Here is a 24,253-nt window from a genome sequence, read left to right on the forward strand (position 1 = left end):
CTGGACATTTTTGAGTTACTAGTGCTTTTCCTTGAGAATTTTCTCTTGGGGCTCCTGGGTGGCTCAGTCGGTTCAGTGTCAGACTCTTGATTTCGGCTCAGGTCATGATCTCACACGGTTGGTGAGTTCAAGCCTCATGTTGGGCTCTGTGCTGACAGCGTGAAACCTACTTGCGATTGTCTCTGCCACTCCCTGCTCGTGCATTCTGTCTTTTTCTCTCAAAATAAATGAACTTTAAAAAAAAAAAAGTTTTTTCTCTTAACCCATTCAGTGCCTTTAATTAACTTGTTCTTTTCAAGCTTTCTTTGTTTCCATAATGAAAATTTGTAAGATTCTCGTATTTTAGCTGTTTCTAAAAGTGCCATTTTGCTAATTTTATTAGTAGTATTTAAACATTCCAAAATGCATGCCTAAGTAGCTTCATGACATTTTAGAGCTAGAAAGGGCCACGTAAGTGGAGAGGTGTACTGTTAGAATATTTATTAGTTGTATACATTTTGTTAGCAGTGTCGGGATGTCTCATGATCTCTGCCCACTAGGATAGAGTTTAACAATTTTACCAGTTTGAGAGGACCCAATAGGGAATGTAGACAGTTTTTTTTCCTTCTAGTTTCTGTTCACTATCAATTTATCTTTACAAACCAAAGTGGGGTGGGGAGGTGGACAGCAAATACCAGTTGCTTTAAATGTTTTACCTTAATCTTTCTTTTTATAGGGAATTGACTCTCTTTTGGAGTAAACTGCAGAGAAGAATTGACCCATCTTTAGACACTTTTTTGGAGCGCTGTCGTCAATTTGGTGTCATAGCTAAAACACAACAGCATTTGTTTTGCCTGATTAGAGTTATACAAACAGAAGTGAGTAATTTTGCTTTTTATGATGCTTGTCCTAGAACTGAAGAAATGAGTGGGGAGATTACTTCTCAGACAACTCCTTTTAGACGAGGAAAGATTATGGAATTGGACGTACCTAGGTGTTTCTGCAGATTGACCTTTTAGAATCCACAGTTTTCTTAATGGAAGATAGTGATGTAAAGTGAGTGACTGGAGGAAGGGAAGATTATGTTTCTGGGCTATAACCTCAACTACCCTATATCTACTTTTCCTAGAACAGTTTTCTCTATTTTATGCAGCATGTTTGTTTGCATATTAACATAATTATTAAAAATGAAGAAAATATAACTATATTTTCCTTAAGAATAGAGTAATACATTTTCTAGGTTTTGGAATAATATAACAGTTCCAGAATTAGCTATACAAAAATTATAATCTGTCCACAACAGGAAACAAGTTAGATATTTTTAGGAAGTAAATATTTCCTAAAATGAAATGAAGTGCTATATATAAAGCCTTGTTTTTTGAGTTGAGCCCTATAGATATAGAAGACTATTAGCTTAGAGATTCAGCACAAATCTTATACTGTCCCTTGTTTTTGTTTTGTTTTTAGTATCTGCTCATGACTGAGCTCTCCATATACCCATAGCTGTAATGGCTCATGGCTATGTTTCATGGGCTACTTCTTTGACAACATCCAAGGATTGTTTATACTAAAGCCAAGGCACAGTTGTATCTTTGATACATCCTTTCTCCTTTAATGTAAACATCTATATCCTAGACTTTATTTGAAATATGTTGGTCTGGTCTTCTCCAGTGAAGATAGGAAAAGGTAAAACAGTTATTAAAAAGTAAATTCATGGTCAGATATGTTAGGTGATAATTATTTCTTTTTTTTTTTTTTTTTTTTTTAATTTTTTTTTTCAACGTTTTTATTTATTTTTGGGACAGAGAGAGACAGAGCATGAACGGGGGAGGGGCAGAGAGAGAGGGAGACACAGAATCGGAAACAGGCTCCAGGCTCTGAGCCATCAACCCAGAGCCTGACGCGGGGCTCGAACTCCCGGACCGCGAGATCGTGACCTGGCTGAAGTCGGACGCTTAACCGACTGTGCCACCCAGACGCCCCTGGTGATAATTATCTCTAATCACTGTGAATGAAGTTGTATCTCCTGTCACAGAAAGAACATGTTCAAGTAATTACCAAACTTGTGTTATTTTTAAAAATTAGTTTTAGGGTCATCTGGGTGGCTCAGTCGGTTAAGCATCTGACTGGCTCAGGTAATGACCTCGTGGTCTGTGGGTTCGCACCCCACATCGGGCTCTGTGCAGACAGCTCAGAGCCTGGAGCCTACTCTGGATTCTGTGTCTCCCTCTCTGCCCCTCCCTGACTCACACTCTGTCTCTCTCTGTCTCTCAAAAATGAATAAACATGCTGGGCGCCTAGGTGGGTCAGTTGGTTAAGGATCCGACTTCAGCTCAGGTCATGATATCGCATTCCGTGAGTTCGAGCCCCACATCGGGCTGTGTGCTGACAGCTCAGAGCCTGGAGCCTGCTTCGGATTTTGTGTCTCAGTCTCTCTCTTCCCCTCCCCCACTCGCACTCTGTCTCTCTGTCTCTGTCTCTCTCTCTCTCTCTCAAAAATAAACATAATGGAAAGAGCCTAAATGTCCATCAGTTGATGAATGGATAAAGAAGTTGTGGTTTATACATACAATGAAATACTACTTGGCAATGAGAAAGAATGAAATCTGGCCTTTTGTAGCAACGTGGATGGAACTGGAGAGTGTTATGCTAAGTGAAATAAGTCATACAGAGACAGACAGATACCATATGTTTTCACTCTTATTTTGATCCTGAGAAACTTAACAGAAGACCATGGGGGAGGGGGAGGGGGGGGAAAGGTACAGAGAGGGAAGGAGGCAAACCATAAGAGACTCTTAAAAACTGAGAATAAACTGAGGGTTGATGGGGGGTGGGAGGGAGGGGAAAGTAGGTGATGGGCATTGAGGAGGGCACCTGTTGGGGTGAACACTGGGTGTTGTATGGAAACCAATTTGACAATAAATTTCATATTTAAAAAAAAAATAAACATTAAAACATTTTTTCATTAGTTTTAGAATTGGCCTTTAAAAAGTTTTATTTTGGGGGCGCCTGGGTGGCTCAGTCGGTTGAGCGTCCGACTTCGGCTCAGATCATGATCTCACGGTCCGTGAGTTCGAGCCCTGCATCGGGCTCCGTGCTGACAGCCCAGAGCCCGGAGCCTGCTTCAGATTCTGTGTCTCCCTCTCTCTCTGACCCTCCCCTGTTCGTGCTCTGTCTCTCCCTGTCTCAAAAATAAATAAACACTAAAAAAAATTTTTTTAAGTTTTATTTTGTAAGTTTTAAGGAGAGTATTAGTTTTCTATTGCTGCATAACAAATTACCACAAACCTAGCACTTAAAACAACACCCAATTGTTAGCTCAGTTTTGTAGGACACAATGTAGCACAGTGTGGCCAAGTTTGTTGCTCAGAGTATCAAGAAGGTGGAATCAAGGTTTTTGCCAGTTTGTGTTCTTATCTGGAAGCTCTGTGGAAAATCTACTTCTAAGCTCATTCTTGTTGACAGAATTCTCTTCCTTTCAGTTGTAAGACTAAAGCCCTCATTTTTTGCCGGCTGCCAGCTGCAGCCTGTTTTCAGCTACTAGAAGCCATCCTCATTCCATACCTGCATTTTTAAGCCAGCAGACATTTAAGAAATTCTCCTAATTTGAATCTGACCTTCTCTAAATCTGATTTCCAGACACCTAGATGTAGAGGGCTTGAATGATTAGGTCAGGCCCACCTAGGTAATCCACCTGTTTTAAGATCAACTGATTTGGGGCCTTTATTACACCCACAAAGTCCTTTTTCCCATATGACATAATCATAGGAATTATACTTACAGGATCCACTTACCCTTGAATGGAGGAGATTATACAAAAGTGAGGGTCATTTTGGAATTCTGCTTACCTCAAACAACCACAGAAAATGGGAAAGCTGCTAGAGGACTAGGGAAAGTGGGTTTCTGAGGCACTTGGCTGGCTCACTTGGTGGAGCATGTGACTTGTTCTTGGAGTTGTGAGTTCATGGAGATTACTTTAAAAAAAAAAAAAAAGTGGGTTTCTGACACAGACCAAGGAATTTGCTGTCCACCTACATAACCAGACCCATTCCTCTTTAATCCTCATTTCAGGTACTTTCCACTATAATCATTCATGATAACTGGCCTAAAGGGTAGAAAAGATGTGGACTGGTAGGTGGAAGGCAGTGAGTGGAGAATTCCCTTCAAATTGAGAGACTCACCTCTGGGTTTTTAAAGAGGGATGGATCTAACCTGTATCAGTTAGGATCTAGTTCTGCCGCGAGTAGTAGATATCCCACAATAGTAGTGCTCTAAAGAAAGTGGAAATTTTTCCTTTTCTCATGTAGGTAGATAATCCAGGCAGACAGGCCAAGGTTGCTTTTAGTGGTTCCACGTGTCAGAAACCCAGGTTCCTTTTTGTCTGCCATCAACACATAGTTTCCGTCTCATGTTCTAAAAGCTGACTATTCCAATCCTAGCTGTCATGTCCATTTCTGATAGCAGGGCACTGGGAGTGGGGAGGCAAACCACACCATGATAACACCTTTTCCTCATCCCCTCTAATACACACAGCCCCATCTAGCTGCAAGGGAGACAGGAGATATATTTATTATTTCAGGTTACTTTGTAACCAGATAGAAACCAGGCATTCTGTTTTTGTAGCAGAAGAGGCAAAGGATATTGGGAGACAGCTTATAACCAATGACTTAGTCCTTGGGATGGAACAGGTTAATGATGCTAAAAAGCTTGTGTGGGCATTAGGTCTTTTGCAGAAGGCAACAGTGTATAATGGAGAGGGCCTTATGATGGTACCTCTTTATTTTCTGGGCTTCCATTTTCTATAAATGAAGAGCTTAAACCAGATCATTTAAAGGTGCTTAGGGGCATCTGGGTGGCTCAGTTGGTTGTGTCTGATCTTGATTTGAGCTCAGGTCATGATCCCAGGGTCATGGGATTGAGCCCCACATCGGGGTCTGTGCTGTACGTGGAGCCTGCTTGGGATTCTCTCTCTCCCCCTCTCTCCTCTCCCCCAGTCCTTCACGTGCATGCTGTCTCTCTAATTAATTGCTTAATTGGTTAAAAAAACTAAGGTGCTTAGAGTTGTTAGACTTTAAAAATAGTATGAATGAAGGTAGATGAGGTTATATTTTGAAGTGGAAGTTAAAGAAGAGGGCAACATTCAAGAAACTTGAATCCAGTTTATTTGGCCATATGGCCCTTTTTGGTGGAACATCTAGTGCTTACTGTTTTGCAAAACATGACTTTGTCTATTTTGATTCCTTCTCTTTAGTAATAGAGAAGCTGAAAATTAGAGGTGTATGACTTGTAAAGATTGTAAACCTAGTTGCAGCAGAGTCAGGACTGGATCATGGGTATCTTGACAAATTGCATAATGTGATATGATTATCATTTGTAAATCAGAGCACAGAGGTCTTGGAGGGTCAGGTAAGTTTTAAAATAATTCATAGGTTCTCAACAAGTTATTATTCTTTTTGGAAGAGTGAGATAAACTGCAAAGAATATTCTTTTTTTTTTTTTATGTTTATTTTGAGAGAAAGTGCATTAGCGGGGGAGGGAGGGAGACAGAGAGACAGAGAGGGAATCTTAATCAGGCTCCACCCTCAGCGTGGAGCCGGACGCAGGACTTGATCCCACAAACCGTGAGATCATGACCTGAGCTGAAATCAAGAGTCGGATGCTTAACCAACTGAGCTACCCAGGCTCCGTCCATTCTTTCTTAAATAGCCCAATCTGGATGAAATGGTAAAATCTACAAAATCACTAAGAGCACTTTTCAAAAAAACAGACTTTGTACCATTATGCATTCTAAACAGATATACCAAGAAGTTACTTGTTAAAAGAGTAGTGAATAAATTATAGGATATGAAATGTGGAACTGAATTTTGAAGATAAGACTAAATTGATTTTAAACCAGGTAGCTGGAACAAAGAGTGGCAGACATAGTGTATGAAGAGCACATAGGATATAGCCATATCAGGCTTTGGAATTCATAAAGGTTGTAAACTGGTTATGCACAAAGATAGCTTTAAGTTTAAATCCTTGTTCCTTTGCTCACTAGCTGGTGACTTTGGGCAGTTAACCTTCCGAGCCTTGGTTTCTTATCTATAAAATGAGGATAATGTGGGAAAATAGTATTTGGAGTAGTGCCTAGACTGTAGTAAGGTTTCAGGGATGCCTGGGTGGCTCAGTCAGTTAAGCATCTGACTTCTGCTCAGGTCATGATCTTGTGGTTCATGGGTTTGAGCCCCATGTCGGGCTCTGTGCTGACAGCTCAGAGCTTGGAGCCTGCTTTAGATTCTGTCTCCCTGTCTCTCTGTCCCTCCCCCCCTCAAAAATTAAGAAACATTAAAAAAAATTTTTTTAATAAAAAAAAATGTAGTAAGGGTAGGGTTCTGTAAATTGATGATAGTTGTTTCTCTGTGTTCCTAGAACTTAGAATGAATGATGCTCAACACAGTATAATTGCTTAACAAATTGATTATCAATTTGAAGAGTAGAGTTTATCCTGTTATTTTACATGGTATTCTGTTGAATACTAACTATGTGCCAGCAATGTAGTAATCACTTTATATTGCTTATTTCATTTTTATAACAATGTTAGGAGGAAAATCTAATGTTACCACTACTGTTTCCATTTTATAGATGAGGCAGCTACAGCTTAGGATTAAGAACTTGTCACTGCAGTGAAGCTGGGTTCAAAAGCAGTATAAGTCTGACTCAAAAATCTATGCCATTGGGGCACCTGGCTGGCTCAGTCTATAGAGCATGCAATTCTTGATCTCGGGGTCATCAGTTTGAGCCCCATTTTAGGCATAGAAATTACTTTTTAAAAACTTTTATGTTTTGCATTTTAAGCCACTCTGCCATACAATCCTACTTTTCTTTGCTCATAGTATTTTCATATTCCATTTCAGCCTCTCACGTAAGTCATCTTCTTGTATGCCTTGTATCATATATGACCAGATCTTTTTCCTGATTTTTTTTCAATGTTTACTTATTTTTGAGAGAGAGCTCAAGCCAGGGAGGGGCAGGTGGAGGGGGAGGAGGCAGAGGATCTGAAGCAAGCTCTGCACTGACAGCAGTGAGCCCATCGTAGGGCTCGAATTCACAAACTGTGAGATCATCACCTGAGCCAGAGTCAGACACCCAACCGAGTACCCAGGCACTATATAGAAAGAATTTTAAGTTTTTGTTGTTTTTCCCGTGGGAAGCTTGAGATTGAGTATACCTATAGCTATAAAGTACTAATTCTTTTAGGAGAAAAGAGGGAGAATCATTTCAACCTTGAGATTTTGAAAACACGCAGCTGTTCATAACAGTTGAATTTCTTAAATTGAGTTTTATACAGCTGTTTCCTTTTTCACCCATTTATTTAAGCCCTGTCCTTCTTAACCAGCTTAAGACAATTCTTTTTTTGAATCCTTCAGTGACCTTATTTATCCTGATTTCCTTTGAATTCATGTACCTTTATTATTTATACATTTGGCATATAAATAAATTCCTTGAGGGTTAGACAGTGCTTTAATAAGGCAGTGTCTTGTAAAGTTGGACACTATAAATGTACATTGTAACATCTAATCCAGTCCTTTCTTTGCTTGTTGAGGCAAAAAGAATTGGAGCACCTGAGTGGCTCAGTCGGTTAAGTGTTCATCTTCGACTCAGATCATCATCTCAAGGCTCGTGGGTCTAAGCCCCAGGTTGGGCTTTTAAGCTGACTGCTCAGAGCCTGGAGCCTGCTTTGGATTCTGTGTCTTCCTCTCTCTCTGCCTGCCCCTCCCCCACTCATGCTTGCTCTCGCTCTTTCTCAAAAATAAATCATTTTAAAAATTAAAAAGGAGAAGGATCTAAATGTAACTTGGAGGAAGAAAGTTTAAAGATAAATTTAAGAACACTAAAAGGTTCGAGAAGTATGTATCTTACCAGTGAAAGTTAGGTAATACTTCATAATGAAAAAGTAATAACTCTCCCCCCCCCCCCCCCCACCCCTGTTTGTCTTACAGGCACAAGACGCTGGTCTCGGAGTGTCAATTTTACTATGTGTCAGAGCTCTTCAACTCAGATCAAGCGAGGATGAGGAAATGAAGGCATCAGTTTGCAAAACAATTGCTTGTCTTTTACCAGAAGATTTAGAGGTCAGACGAGCCTGTCAGCTTACAGAATTCTTAATTGAACCTAGTTTGGATGGATTTAATATGTTGGAAGAACTGTATCTGCAACCAGATCAAAAATTTGATGAAGAAAATGCACCAGTTCCAAATTCTCTCCGATGTGAGCTCTTACTAGCTTTAAAGGCCCACTGGCCTTTTGATCCTGAATTTTGGGACTGGAAAACTTTAAAACGACACTGCCACCAACTGCTAGGACAAGAGGCCTCAGATTCTGATGATGATCTAAGTGGCTATGAAATGTCTATTAATGACACAGACGTTTTAGAGTCATTTCTCAGTGACTATGAGGAAGGTAAAGAAGATAAACAATATAGAAGAAGAGATTTGACAGATCAGCATAAGGAGAAAAGAGACAAAAAACCCATTGGTTCTTCTGAAAGATACCAGAGGTGGCTTCAGTATAAATTTTTCTGTTTGTTATGTAAGCGGGAATGTATAGAGGCCAGGATTCTTCATCATTCTAAGATGCATATGGAAGATGGAATTTACACCTGTCCAGTTTGTATTAAAAAATTCAAGAGAAAAGAAATTTTTGTTCCTCATGTGATGGAGCATGTTAAAATGCCACCAAGCAGAAGGGACCGTTCTAGAAAGAAATTACTGTTGAAAGGCTCTCAGAAGGGAATTTGTCCCAAGAGCCCCTCTGCAACCCTGGAGCAAAACCAATCATTGGATGAACAAGCCAAAGGAGAGTCTCATGAATACGTCACATTCAGCAAATTAGAAGATTGCCACCTGCAAGACAGAGATTTGTACCCATGTCCTGGCACAGACTGTTCCCGAGTATTTAAGCAGTTTAAATACTTAAGTGTGCATCTTAAAGCTGAACACCAAAATAATGATGAAAATGCCAAGCACTACTTGGATATGAAAAATAGAAGAGAGAAGTGTACTTATTGTCGACGACATTTCATGTCTGCTTTTCACCTGCGGGAGCATGAACAAGTGCATTGTGGTCCTCAACCTTATATGTGTGTATCTATAGATTGCTATGCAAGGTTCGGATCAGTGAATGAACTACTTAACCATAAACAAAAACATGATGATCTGCGTTATAAATGTGAATTAAATGGCTGTAATATTGTTTTCAGTGACTTGGGACAGCTTTACCACCATGAAGCACAACACTTTAGGGATGCATCTTACACATGCAACTTTGTTGGCTGTAAAAAATTCTATTATTCCAAAATTGAATACCAGGATCACCTCTCAATGCATAATGTTGAAAGTTCAAATGGAGATGTGAAGAAATCGGTGAAACTTGAGGAGGCTGCACCAGGTGAAAAGCAAGATTGTATTGATCAGCCCCATCTACTTGACCAAACTGATAAATCACATTTACCCGAGGATCTTCTTTTCTGTGCCGGATCAGCTAGTTCTCAAATAGAAACTGCAGAAAATCTGAAAGAAAACAGTGACAGTAATTCTAGTGATCAGTTAAGTCATAGCTCTTCAGCTTCCATGAATGAAGAGTTAATTGATACACTGGATCACTCGGAAATGCAGGATATATTATTATCTCATGAGAAAGTCTTTGTGCCCTCCAATTTAAAAGAGAAATGTTCCAATGTGGCAGTTTGCTTTGATGGGACTAAGTTCACCTGTGGTTTTGATGGCTGTGGTTCCACGTACAAAAATGCAAGAGGGATGCAAAAGCATCTCCGCAAGGTCCATCCGTACCACTTCAAACCCAAAAAGATAAAGACAAAAGATCTCTTTCCCTGTGGGGGTAATGAACACAATCAAGCAACTGAAAAGTTTGATGCAGAACCTAAACCCAGTTCAGATACAAACAGTGACTCCCCAGATGAAGGTCTAGACCACAATATTCATACTAAATGCAAACGAGAATATCAAGGTTATTCCTCAGAAGCTTCTATCTGTGCTTCTAAGAGGCCGTGTACAGAGGATACCATGTTGGAACTTCTGTTACGCTTGAAACATTTAAGCTTGAAAAACTCAATAACGCATGGATCATTCTCAGGGTCATTGCAGGGGTACCCATCCAGTGGTGCTAAGTCTCTTCAGTCGGTTTCACCTACTATCTCCGACCTTAATTTTCAGAATCAAGATGAGAATATGCCAAGTCAGTACCTTGCACAGTTGGCAGCTAAGCCTTTTTTCTGTGAGCTTCAAGGATGCAAATATGAATTTGTGACCAGAGAGGCTTTGTTAATGCATTATCTTAAAAAACACAATTACTCAAAAGAAAAAGTCCTTCAGTTAACCATGTTTCAACATCGGTATTCCCCATTCCAGTGTCATATTTGCCAAAGGTCATTTACAAGAAAAACACACCTTAGGATTCATTACAAAAATAAACATCAAATTGGCAGTGACAGAGTCACTCACAAACTACTAGATAATGAAAAATGTGATCATGAAGGCCCATGCTCAGTAGACAGATTGAAAGGTGATTGCTCTACAGAACTTGGTGGTGACCCCGGCAGTAACTCTGAGAAGCCACACTGTCACTCTAAAAAGGATGAATGCAGTTCAGAAACAGATTTGGAGTCGTCTTGTGAAGAAACAGAAAGTAAAACATCTGATATTTCATCACCCATGGGTAGCCATAGAGAAGAACGAGAAGGACGAGAGGGAAGAGGTAGCAGGAGGACTGTTGCTAAAGGAAACCTCTGCTATATTTTGAATAAGTACCACAAACCATTCCATTGTATCCATAAAACTTGCAACTCCTCCTTCACTAATCTAAAAGGCTTGATTCGTCATTACAGAACTGTACATCAGTACAACAAAGAACAATTATGTTTAGAAAAAGACAAAGCAAGAACCAAAAGGGAACTTGTCAAATGTAAAAAGATATTTGCTTGCAAATACAAGGAATGTAACAAACGCTTCCTGTGTTCCAAAGCTCTTGCTAAGCACTGTAGTGACTCTCATAACCTAGATCATATTGAAGAGCCTAAAGTGCTTTCTGAAGCTGAATCTGCAGCAAGGTTTTCCTGTAACCAGCCTCAGTGCCCTGCTGTTTTTTATACATTCAGCAAGTTGAAGCACCACTTGATGGAACAGCATAATATTGAAGGAGAAATACATTCAGAATATGAAATTCATTGTGATCTTAATGGCTGTGGCCAGATTTTCACCCATCGCAGTAATTATTCTCAACATGTATATTACCGACATAAGGACTATTACGATGATCTATTTAGAAGTCAGAAAGTGGCAAATGAAAGGCTACTGAGGAGTGAAAAGGTGTGTCCAACAGCTCTCACTCAGGGGCATGAACATCAGACTACCAGGAGATCATTTAATGCTAAGGCTAAAAAATGTAGTTTAATCAAAGAAAAGAAGGCTCCGATTAGTTTTAAAACAAGAGCTGAAGCCCTCCATATGTGTGTGGAACAGTCTGAGCACACACAGTACCCCTGCATGGTTCAAGGATGCTTATCTGTGGTGAAGTTGGAAAGCAGCATAGTGAGGCATTATAAACGCACCCATCAGATGAGTAGTGCCTACTTAGAGCAACAGATGGAAAACCTGGTCGTTTGTGTGAAGTATGGTACCAAAATTAAGGAGGAGCCCCCTTCTGAAGCAGAGCCCTATATAAAGAAAGAAGAAAATAGCTGTGAATCAGAGCACACAAAGCACGGCCATTCCCCAGGTGACAGCGTGCCTGTCCAGAACACGGATTCCCTTCATCCAGGCGAAAGGGATGGAGGTCAGAAAGGATGTACAGAAAGCAAACCAGTTTTTGATGCAGATACTCTCCTCTACAGAGGAACTTTGAAATGTAACCATAGTTCAGAAACCACTTCTTTGGAACAATGTAATATAGTTCAGCCTCCTCCTTGTAAAATAGAAAATTCCATACCTAATCCTAGTGGGACTGAGAGTGGGACTTACTTCACGAGTTTCCAGCTGCCTTTACCAAGGATCAAAGACTCAGAAACTGGGCAGCCAAGTTCAGGGCAAGAAAACACTGTAAAAAATTCAACCCCTGTTCCAAAAGAGAATTTTAGGAAACATCCACAGCCCAGGTCATTTGATTTGAAGACTTATAAACCTATGGGATTTGAATCTTCATTTCTGAAATTTATTCAGGAAAGTGAAGAGAAAGAAGACGATTTTGATGATTGGGAACCTTCGGAGCACTTAACATTAAATAATTCTTCACAACCCAGTAATGACTTAACAGGGAGTGTTATGGCAAATAATATGGTGAATGACAATGACCCTGAAGTTGACATACCTCATTCTTCCAGTGACTCTGCAATTCATGAGAACCTGACTGCAATCCCACCTTTGATAGTAGCTGAGACAACAACAGTTCCTTCCTTGGAAAACCTGAGGGTTGTATTGGACAAAGCATTAACAGACTGTGGAGAGCTTGCCTTAAAACAGCTTCATTATCTTCGGCCAGTGGTTGTCCTTGAAAGATCTAAGTTTTCCACACCAATTTTAGACTTGTTTCCAACAAAAAAGACAGATGAGCTTTGTGTAGGAAGTTCCTAAATAGCAATTTTGTTTTAGAAACAGACTGGCTCCAACACTGCAACATGGGGACAATTGCCAATTTGAACAAAGGCTGCGAACCAGCCACACCATTGTTTAGGGTAGAATAGGCTGTGTATTTACATGAATGTATAATATCTATGTCAGCAGTATTGGCTGAGTCCATTAGCTCTCCAGTTGGTTTATTGATTGGGGTTTTTTGTTTTTGTTTTTGTTTATTAAAAAAAGAAATGGAACTGTACTCTTGTTTGGTGCTAATTAATACATCAAAATATATTGGGGCTTCCTTTTTCAAATTAAGTGTGCATGATTGTATATGGAACAAATACTAAGATCCCAGGGTGGGAGGGCTAGGGAAAGGGATATGGAGTTCTTACTTGACTTGAATGTGCACCTGAGGGTGCTTTGTGTAATATATTGTACACTACAGCATCTTATATTTTTTGAGTTGAGTTTCAATAAATTACAATTTTTCACCCATTTCTTGTTTACTCATAATGAGTTTTCATACCATACACTAACTGAAACTGCACTGGGCATTTTCTGGAATGTGCACTTACATTTTACCCCAGTAGTTTCTCGTTTCTTATTAACCAAACCATTCAGATCAAGTTTCTTTCTGAATGACTGTTGTCATAAAGTTTTTGTGTAGAGAAAATTCTGAAATTGAGTAATTAGTTCTGAGGGTCAAGATAGCTCCCAAAAGAGGATGCCCGGCAGCTGTCCAGATAGAAAGAATACCAAGGAGAACATGAAGGGCATAGATGGATGCAGTCATGTTTCCAGGGACCTACAAAGAATGTGGTAGGCTACAATGAAAGGGAAGCACTGGGGTGGATGAGATGACTGTAGAGATCGATGGGCAAGGACCCAACCATGAATGCTATTGAGTTTGGACTCGAGTCCTTAGGCAGCTGAGAGGCTTTAAAGGATTTGAACAAAATAACATGACGTTAATTGCAATGTTAAATTAATAACAATTTGTAGATGTCTTAAAATGATTGTGATTTGAGAGGCTGAGAATGGAAACAGTAGATATTAAGACTGTTGAAGTAACTGAGGCCAACCTGATGAGAGTTTATACTATCAGTTGGAGCACAAGGAAGAGGAGATGAAATTTAAAGAGAGGGTTGGATGGTGAAAAAAACGTTTTGAGCAAAACCGATTTAGTAGTGATGCGTCCAGTTGAGGTTGGAATACAAAAGGAAGAAATGAATTTTGGGGAAGAGGATGGAAAGCCAAGGTGAGCTTGGTCTTTGGATGTGTTGAACCTCAGTGGACTATGAGCCCTGTATGTCTAATGACAAAGCAGTGTGTTCTTATAAATACAGCAGCTTTATTCTCTGTTCTTGTGAAGTTCTCAGTTTCATCAGCTAGCAATGAAGTGACTCAGACACTCCTAATATCCCTTTCTTATGTCTGTCGTTAGGATTTTAAGACCTTTTCTCTGACCCCTAAAACCCACACACACACACGGACACACAATGCCTAAGTGCTTTCTTGGTTCAGATCCTAGTAGGTAACCATAGGGTTCTCAAGCATCTGTTGAAAGAAAAAATGGCAGAAACAGTGGACAGTGGGACATCTTAGAGGCTGAGGCTACTACTGACTCCTTGGGACCTTTAGCTAATTTCTGTGGGCTTCAGTTTCCTCACCTATAAAGTGAAGAGGTATGGGATATTTTGACAGGTCACTTTCTGTGATCTGAGCATGAGAAACAGCTGGCGGCTTCATTTTTAGCCCAGAACAAGAGAAGATTGCTAATTTGCTTAAGACTGAACTACATCCATTCGACCACTCCTAATTTCTACCCCCAGAAAGGGCCAAGTAGGTCCGTTTGTAGTGGAACCAAACCCTAGTTGGACACTATTGAAAGTTTGCTTCAAGTACAAGCCTAAATGGTTCATCCTAAGATTATTTTCTATTCCAGTTGGAGCATCTTTATTTGACTTTTTAATAAGACCACGTTTTATGTCAAACCCAGCATGTGTAGTTCTATGATAATACAGAAGGTCGGACAGTTATTTTTCTAGCTTTCCATACTGTCATTTTTACTTGATGTGTCTTTGGGATTTGTCCCAATGCTAGCACAAACCTGGAAGCATTGACTTTGTTTTCAAAGCCCTTTTAAAGTCAAGAATGCCCCCTAAATAATGGGTAGAAGTTCAGAGTACCAGACACTTTCATTCTGTCCTTTTACCCAGAATTCTCTTACTTCAGTGTTTCCCCATGTTGATGAACACGTGTGAGAGAGTGGGGTGGGAAATGAAGGAAAAGAAAGTTTTTGATTAGTATTCACAGTATTCCATCCCAAACCTATCGTCTCTTAGTCCCAGGTTGCCTACTTCTGCCCTGCACTGCCAAGGACATAGTCATAGTTATTAACCAAATACTTAAGTGCACACATATTTAGTGACGGTTTCAGATGCTTTAAAAGATAAAAATGTAAAGTAAATTTATCAAGGCATCTGGCGGTGTGGAGCTTTCATGTGAGGGCTGGGGTAGCTTTAAACGTTGTAAAGTGTGGTAAGTGGACCAGCAGCGTGGGCATCACCTGGAGCTTGTTAGAAATGGAGAATGTCAGGTCCCACTCCAGAGCTTCTGGACCCAAATCGCATTTTAGTAAGATCGATCTCCAGATGATTCATAGGCACAGAAAAATTTGAGAAGAAATGGCCTAGAATACAAAGTGGAAAGCACTGTGAGAATTCAGGGTAATTGCACTTTTTTAAAGCACTTTACATAAAATTATCTTGTTGAATTTTCATAAGTTCATGAAGTAGGTGCAGTTACCCTTATTTGGCAACCAAAAAGATAGAAATAAAGTGTTTTGCCTAGCTGATAAAAGCTAGGAATAGGTGGAGCCTAGTTTCCAATCTCATCTGACGGAAGGTATCAGGGAGGGGAAGTTAATGTGAAGGAAGAATATTAGAAGGTTGCAGGTGGTATTTAAAGTCCCAAAAACACCCTAGCTCTGTAATTAAACTGAGTATATGGTTTGTAAAAGTGAATAGTGGAGAATAAAGTTTGAAATGTAAGTAAAAGCTCATGCGAATCCAATGCCAATCATACATCTATTACTGACATTTTCTCATTTGAGGAAAAAGGAAAACTAGTTCATATGGTTTCAGTGAGTAATTTGTAAACTGTTAAAAAGTCCATGGTTCTCTCAGAGAGAAACTTCTAAAAGTCTGAAAGGTTGCCCAATCCCTTCTCCCCACCTGCTACCCCACAATAAACTGTGATACCCCTGGTTTTATATGCTGACTCAGAGGCAAAGCCTCCCATTATGTAGAGCTGAGTCTGGAAAGAGGGGCCTGCCTTAGTCTGACCTGCTTGGTCTATACCTACAGGAATAGATTCTGTGACAGACTGCTTTTGGAGGTCTGAACCACTTTGAGGAAGGGAAGCAGGATAGTCAGGAGATTTAAAAACCTGTTCACCTGTATTCGACAGGTTTAGCCTGGAAAAGAAGACTGGAGGTACAGGAAAGCTATAGCCAAGTATTCACTAAGCACACACTATCTGCTAGCTCCTGAGCGATGAACATGAGGCAGTGAGTTTCCTGCATCATGGTGATTAGAGTCTAGTAAAGAAGAGACAATAAACAAAACACTACATAAAGTGCTACAAAAGAATCTGTGGCTGCGATAGCCTCCCCCCGCCCCCCCCCCCCCCCCCCCCCCGCCAAAAAACAAAAAGGCCAGGAAGAGCTTCCTTGAGGAAGCCATGTTTGAACTGAAACCTGAAGAATCAATAGGAATTATCCAGAGAGGATAATCCTGTTGTGTGGAAAGGCTTTGTGGTGTGTTCATGACCTTGACAAGTCTGGTATAGCTCATGCTGAGAGAAAAAATGGGAAAGGGAAAAGAGAGAAGGTTGGATAGATAGGTAAGCAGCAACCATATTTTAGTGCCAAGTAACTAGCTTCTAGATTTCAGATTTTGTTTGAAAGTCAATGAAGAACCTTTTGAAGGTTTAAAAGTAGGCACTGCGTGATTCATAAATTGCAGCATGTAAGTCAAAAAGTCTTAATACAGTCTGATGTGGAAGTGACTGATGGCTGGCCCAGTAGATAGATGGATGGATGACGCTATCTAAAGGTGGGCTGAGGGGTGCCTGGTGGATCAGTCGGTTGATTGTCTGACTTCAGCTCAGGTCATGATCTCATGGCTGGTGACTTCAAGCCCCGCGTCGGACTCTGTGCTGACAGCTCAGCTGGCATGCTCTGTCCCTCTGTCTCTCAAAAGTAAATATTTAAAATTAAAAAATTAAATGTGGGGGGCGCCTGGGTGGCTCAGTCAGTTAAGCAGCCGGCTTCGGCTCAGGTCATGATCTCTCGGTCCGTGAGTTCGAGCCCCGCGTCAGGCTCTGTGCTGACAGCTCAGAGCCTGGAACCTGTTTCAGATTCTGTGTCTCCCTCTCTCTGACCCTCCCCCATTCATGCTCTGTCTCTCTCTGTCTCAAAAATAAATAAACATTTAAAAAAAAATTTTTTTTAATTAAAAAAAATTAAAAATGTGGGCTGAGATGTCTTGCATAGTGATAATTCATCTTTGGATATGTTCAGGTGTCTAAGAAGGGAGTCAAACTATAAATGGGTTTTTGGACTAGGTTCTTTTTAATTTTTTTTAACATGTATTATTCATTTTTGAGAGACAGAGACAGAGCATGAGCGGGGAAGGGGCAGAGAGAGAAGGAAACAGAATCCGAAGCAGGCTCCAGGCTCCGAGCTGTCAGCACAGAGCCCGATGCGGGGCTTGAACTCACGAACTGCGAGATCATGACCTGAACCGGAGTCGGACGCTCAACCGACTGAGCCACCCAGGTGCCCCTCGACTAGGTTCTTTTAAGGTATGTTATACTATGGAGATTTACAATACCTTGCATTTGTAAATGTCACTACAAATAATAGTTGCACTTACCTCTATGGGTAGCTTATTCTTTTACACAAATTTTCAACTTCTCACTCTAGGCCTACAAGGTAAAAGTTACCCCACGTCACAAGGTATTAAGGCTTGAGTTAAGTAATTTGCTCAAGGTAACAAGGTTAGTGAATAGGAGAGCCAAAAGTTTTAACCCAGATCCATTGTATTCCCAAAGGCCTATCCTCTTAACAGTTACTCTATAAAGATTCTATCCAGGGGCACCTGGGTGGCTCAGTCAGTTAAGCATCCAACTCAAGTTCGACTCAGGTCATTATCTGTGGTTTGTGAGTTCCAGCCCTGCAGCGGGATGTAAGCTAACAGTGTGGAGCCTGCTTGGGATTCTCTCTCTCTTCCTCTCCCTCTGCCCCTCCCCCACTTTCTCTCTCTCTTTCCCTCTCTCTCTCTCTCTCAAATAAACTTAAAAAATAAAATAAAAATAAAAGGATTCTACCCAAACAAGTGCACAGATACGGTAATACGCACTTGATGAATGAACAGTGTAGGCCATAAAGATATTTTGAATTCTTCCAGGGGACTTTGCATTCATCTAATATTTTATTTTAAAAAGTTTTTAATGTTTATTTTTGAGAAAGAAAGAGTGTGAGCAAGGGAAGGGCAGAGAGAGAAGGAGAGAAAGAATCTGAAGCAGGCTCCAGGCTCTGAGCTGTCAGCACAGAGCCCAATGCGGGGCTTGAACTCATGAACCGTGCGATCATGACCTGAGCTGAAGTTGGACACTTAACAGACTGAGCCACCCAGGCACCCCTCACTTAATATTTAGACTTCTCCTATGTGCCAAGCCCTAGGGATACAGTAGTCAATAAAAGGGACATGGTCCCTGTCTTCAAGTTGATAATAGGAAAGACAGATGTGAAACCAAAAATTTCACAAATAACTATAATTGTGTTAAGTGCTTTGAAAGTAAAGTGAGAGGTGCCATGTAACAGGGGGTCTAATCTAGTATAGAGATTCTCAAGCAATGATTTAGTTGTCACAGCCCTATCTTTCTCCAAAAAGTTTCTGATTGGCATTCTTTAATAGTTTCTGACCTATTTTAACCTTTAATAGCCAAATCCAAAGTCTTATCTGAGTCCCTTTTATTCCTTGCTAGAAAAGATTTTGCGTTCAGTCACTAGGAGACTGTGGGTTTAACATCAATAGCATTCACTCCTGAACCAGTAGATCATTTCATCCTGACGCAAGTACGTTTCCAACGGCACTCTGGACTCTGTCTTCTGGATGTGTCTCTGGCACCTCAAGCAACTTGCCTTACCTCCCCTTCTTGCAAGAACAAAACAGTTCTTGCCTCTACCAGGCCTCCCTCTTGCTGTCCTTTCGACCAGAATGAGCAGATTGGAATAGCATCACACAATGTTTTTCCAAAAATTGTCATAACTGACCCCTTTTCTTCCTTTTTCTGCCTCTCCCTCTTCTTGGTGCAAACCCACTTTTGGATTCTTGGTTGTCTTCACAATTGATCTCACAGTTCATACGCTTGTGTGTGAACTCTTTTCATGTAAGTTTTTTAGGTACAGACCATACATTTTGTATTTTCATACCTCCTTGCTGAAAATACATAGGTAGTAGCCAATAAATAATTGTTTTGATAACATGTGATTTAAGTTGTTGTACAGCACGCTACTGTTTACCAAGTGTTTAGAAAATGATATCATTTGTTTCTAACATAAACCTTGCAAAAGATGTGGCATTCCCATCTGTAAAGAGATGAGCAAAATGAGGCTCAAATATGTTTAAAGTCTTCCCAAAGATCACAATTTCTAAACAATAGTGACATGTGAAAAAAGGGAATGCTACAAAATGATCTAGTAATATCCCCCCTCCACATTTACCTAATCCCTAAAGAGCAAACTATTCACTCTTCAGGAAAACTTTCTTTAAATCCTCAAATCTCCACTTAACCTCAGTTAATAATTGCTGTCTCTTCAGTGTATTGTTGGAAGCGTTTTATATCTACACTCCCCAAGAAAGTGACCGCTAGCCACATTGGCTAAATAATTAAATTTATCTAGTTATAATTAAATAAAATGTAAAATCCAATTCCTTGGCCACACTATTCACATCGGACAGAGCAGATACAGAATATTCCCATCATTGCAGAAAGTTCAATTGGACAGTGCTGGGCTAGAGCTAGAACTTGCCAAAGATCAGAGAAAGCAGTATGACTGAACCGAAAATCCAGGCCAGTAGCTGGTTTGTTCTGAGTGAGAAAGTTCACCGGGTGAGTGGGAAGCAAGCTGACCTTTGAAACAGTGACATCACAATGTACAGTTCACAATGGCTCCAGAACACCTCGGCTCCAAGGCCACGCTCCCTAGCCCATATCTAGGTTCCTGAAGCCTCTGCACATGTAGTTCCAGGAGCTGCTGTCTTACTAAAATGTCAACATCTTTGTCCTCATCTTCTGTCTGGGACAACCTCGTAGAATATCTCTCTCTGAGCTCAATATGGAAGTGGCTACAAGCAACTATTCTGGGAGAGACTAGTCCACCTCAGCAAACAAATTTTGGAGTACTAGATACCCTTGCTCCAATTATGCAAGTTATCCTGGGGATTTCTTTTTTGCTTTTGTTGGGAGTAGGAGTATATATCTTATGGAAACGAAGTGTTCGGTCAATTCAGGTCATACTCTTTTGTTCCAGAGGAATTTAAATAGTTAGAAATTGAAACTTGGTTAGTTCTCTCCCACATTGCTGCTATACCCGTATTTTAAGACCATGCAGATGAGGAAAGGATGAACACTAATCTCTGAAATTGGTTGAAACTAGGTTATCCTTAAAAACTTTTGCCAGTTAGGTTTCGAGCATAAAATGCTCTCTCTCTCACAGTGGTTTTTGGCCTGTTTTAGAATAAAACAGATGAAACAAGCTTATAAACTGAGAAGGCAGCTTAACCTCAAACTTATTTGATCACATATTCATCTTTGAGTTTTTACTATGTGCCTGACACCATTAGGGGCACCTTTTCATAGAATAGGCATTGCAAGGATAATTGGGATCTTGGGTTTGGCTTTGCGTTCTTACTGTGACATTGCTCTGTACCTGATGTCAAGGCATGTATATTCATTAGGCACCGATATTTTCATTATTTCTTTGTTTTCACAATATCAGGCTTGGGCACCTGGCTGGCTCAGTCAGTTAAGCATCTGACATCAGCTCGGGTCATGATCTTGCTGTTCATGAGTCTGAGCCTCACGTCAGGCTCTCCGCTGAGAGCACAGAGCCTGCTTCAGATCCTGTCTCCCTCTCTCTCTGCCCCCACCCCCGCCTGCTCATGCTCGCGCTCTCTCTCTCTCTCTCTCTCTCTCTCTCTCACACACACACACACACATAAATGAATGAATAAATAAATAAATAAATAAATAAATAAATAAATAAATAAATAAAACATTGAAAAAAAAACCAACAATATCAGACTCAATAAACAGGGATTCTTCTGGGGAACAGGAGCATAATTGGCTGGGATTGTAAGAAACATTGAGGATTTTACATACTTCTAATCACCAATAATAATAACTTCATAGTTTTATCACCAGCAATAATAGCTATATTTACAAGGTAGTCAAAATGCTTTTTTTTTTTTTAATGTTTATTTGTTTCTGAGAGAGAGAGCAGGGGAGGGGCAGAGAGAGAGAGCAGGGGAGGGGCAGAGAGAGAGGGAGAGAGAGAATCCTAAGCAGACTCTGCCTGTCAGCAGAGCCCAATGGGGGACTCTAACCCATAAACCATGAGATCATGACCTGAACTGAAATCAGGAGTCTGACACTTAACCAACTGAGCCAGCCAGGATCCCCCCAATTTTTTTTAAGTTTATATGAGAGAGAGAATGTGTGTGTGAAAGTGTGCTCGGGGGAGGGGCAGAGAGAAGGAGAGAGGATCCCAAGCAGAACCCACGAACCGTGAGATCATGACTTGAGCCACAGCCAAGAGTCAGACACTTAACTGACTGAGCCACCCAGAAGCCCCTAGTCAAAATGTTTTTAGAATCCCAACAATAACATGAAGTGGATAGAGGTTGTTTTCATATAGAGGTTTCATTTTCATTATCACCTCCATTTTGTAGGCAAGCGAACTTGGTTATCACTGAACCAAGTTGACATAGACTGTAAAAACTGGCAAATCTGAGATTTGAACCCAACGTTTAGGATGCCAAATTCAAATCTCCAAAATCTCATTTAATGTAATCTAACTAACGTAAATCCCCAACAGAGATATGTGTGTATACATGCACTTCAGTTAGCTAATAGAAGAATATAAGGCCAAAAACCCAAACTGTTTTCTTTTTTTTTTTTTTTTTTTAACCTTTATTTATTATTTTTGGGACAGAGAGAGACAGAGCATGAACGGGGGAGGGGCAGAGAGAGAGGGAGACACAGAATCGGAAACAGGCTCCAGGCTCTGAGCCATCAGCCCAGAGCCCGACGCGGGGCTCGAACTCCCGGACCTCGAGATCGTGACCTGGCTGAAGTCGGACGCTTAACCGACTGCGCCACCCAGGCGCCCCCCAAACTGTTTTCTATAATTCTGGGTTCTGCTCTTGTCTGGTTAATGTTCAGCTCAATTAGATGAACCCTCAGCCCTGCGGACACCTCAGCCAAGAAAAAGAGGTAGTATAACAAGTGGTTAACAGCAAGGGCTTTGGAGTCGGACTGCGGGGGCTCAAACCTTGGTTCCGTCGCTTGCTGTGTTGACTGACAGCAACCAGCCTCCAAAACCCCACTTTCCTTTATCTGTAGGATGGGTTTGCTAACAGTGCCTCTCTTAGAGTTGTAGTGAGGGTTAAAGGAGATATTGTGTATGTAAAGCTCAGCACGCACTAAGTACTCAATAAACAGGGCCAGTTATCATAACAAGGAAGAAAGATGATTGGTTGTTTGGGTTTTTTTTTATCCTGACAGGAATCTATCCTAGATCATTAAAAATTTTCCCCCAGGGGCGCCTGGGTGGCTCAGCCAGTTAAGCGGCCGACTCCAGTTCAGGTCATGATCTTGCAGTTCGTGAGTTCGAGCCCCGAGTCGGGCTCTGTGCTGACAGCTCAGAGCCTGGAGCCTGTTTCAGATTCTGTGTCTCCCTCTCTCTGACCCTCCCCCATTCATGCTCTGTCTCTCTCTGTCTCAAAAATAAAAAACGTGGGGCGCCTGGGTGGCGCAGTCGGTTAAGCGTCCGACTTCAGCCGGGTCACGATCTCGCGGTCTGTGAGTTCGAGCCCCGCGTCGGGCTCTGGGCTGATGGCTTGGAGCCTGGAGCCTGTTTCCGAGTCTGTGTCTCCCTCTCTCTCTGCCCCTCCCCCGTTCATGCTCTGTCTCTCTCTGTCCCAAATAAATAAATAAAAACGTTGAGAAAAAAAAAATTAAAAAAATAAATAAATAAATAAAAACGTTAAAAAAAAATTAAAAAAAAAAAAAAAAGGTAAGGTAGGCTAAATTGAAAAAAAAAAAAAAAATTTTCCCCCAGGACCAGGAAACCTAGTTTTTCAGACCACTGTGTCCTGAGGGAACCTACACGGAAGTCAGAATTCCTGGGTTTCAGTCCTGGCTCTACCATTCCCAAGTATACGACCTTGGACAATGGCAGGGTCCAAACTGGAAGGTATTTAAATGGCTACCCAGTTCTGGTTTTTTCCTACATAAACAGGTCATGCATAGGCAAAACGCCCTCCTAGCACAGATCCCTGCCTGTGACAAATTTTTAGTAAATGATATCTATTATTATCATCTTCACTAATTAAATGCAAATAATAATCCCTGACCTGCGTATCACTGTGTTTTGTGGTAAAGATCAAAAGACAAAAAAGATGTGAAGGTGTTTTGTTAAACAGAAGCCTTGGCGTAGGGATGAGGAATTATTGTTACTGTTAGGTTTTTGTTTTGACTCTGTTAGTAAACTGAGGCATTCCTGCGAATAAACAAGTAACGTTCAACTTCTGTTGTTTTATTTTAGAAAATATTGTTGTTTATCATCACACTCTACAAACTTTACAAGAAGAGCGCAGATTTTTTTCAGGCTTTGCTGGTCAACCCAGAAGGGAACGCTCTCCCAGGTCAAGACAATAACTTCTTCCTGTCCTTGGGTCTGCAAGAGAGAATTTTGAAAAAACTTCAGACGGTGGAAAACAAAGTGAAGGACCTGGAGGGGATGATCATTTCCCACAAACCTGCCACAAAGAGGGATTGCTCCTCTGAGCCCTACTGCAGCTGCTCTGACTGCCAGAGTCCCTTGCCCGCATCAGGATTTACTTCCACATCTGAAATGTGACGGACTCCAATCTCTTCCAGAAAAGCACTGTTTTTTCCCTCATGTGTGTGGTGGTGTATCAATAAAGATAGAGAACTATATTGAAATTACCCTGCAAGGACGGGCTCTCTATTCACTAGGGCCCAGCTTCTACTGACGTGTGCGGTGGGGTAATGTGGGGTATAGTCGTCGTTAAAAATGTCTCTGAGATACTGGTGTCACTTGGTAGGCTGGAGACCATAAACAGGCATATTGCGACAAGGATGACCAAACCGGAATATGTGGGATGGGAAAAGAAGGGAAAGTGGGTCAGGGATGCAACCTTGGGTTCCACGCTGAAGAGGTTGGATTGGATATGATAAAAACAGCAAGAAAGTGCTGTTGAAGGGCAATGGTGTGGACTGTCCTGTAGAGGTAGGCTGGCTCTTGTGCTGGTCTTTGGTCTAAAGGTAAATAATGTGGCCTGGAA

At 41.0% G+C, this 24,253-nt stretch overlaps 2 protein-coding genes across 2 annotated transcripts in view; both read left to right on the top strand.

The window, feature by feature from the left end:
- Positions 1-13,085, top strand: part of RLF (RLF zinc finger) — an 85,735-nt gene extending 72,650 nt beyond the window's left edge. The window contains exons 7-8 of the mRNA XM_025932997.2: positions 716-857; positions 7,962-13,085. Coding sequence (XP_025788782.2) covers positions 716-857; positions 7,962-12,605 — 4,786 coding nt within the window. The 3' untranslated portion in view covers positions 12,606-13,085. The remainder of the gene's footprint in view (positions 1-715; positions 858-7,961) is intronic.
- A 6,753-nt stretch (positions 13,086-19,838) lies between these two features.
- Positions 19,839-23,894, top strand: TMCO2 (transmembrane and coiled-coil domains 2). The gene is made up of 2 exons (XM_025912721.2): positions 19,839-20,173; positions 23,491-23,894. Exons 1-2 carry the CDS (start codon positions 19,931-19,933, stop codon positions 23,803-23,805), a joined length of 558 nt encoding a protein of 185 aa, XP_025768506.1. The 5' UTR covers positions 19,839-19,930; the 3' UTR covers positions 23,806-23,894.
- The last annotated feature ends 359 nt before the right edge of the window (positions 23,895-24,253 follow it).

Source organism: Puma concolor, chromosome C1 (genome assembly GCF_028749965.1).
Source record: "Puma concolor isolate L17-30 chromosome C1, mPumCon1.1.hap2, whole genome shotgun sequence".
Taxonomy (NCBI): Eukaryota; Metazoa; Chordata; class Mammalia; order Carnivora; family Felidae; genus Puma; species Puma concolor.

Coding starts and splice junctions, on each gene's coding strand:
- TMCO2 (XM_025912721.2), top strand. CDS start 19,931: ATGTCAACATCTTTGTCCTCATCTTCTGTCTGGGACAACCTCGTAGAA. Junction 20,174..23,490: donor GAAGTGTTCGGTCAATTCAG/GTCATACTCTTT, acceptor GTTTTATTTTAG/AAAATATTGTTGTTTATCAT.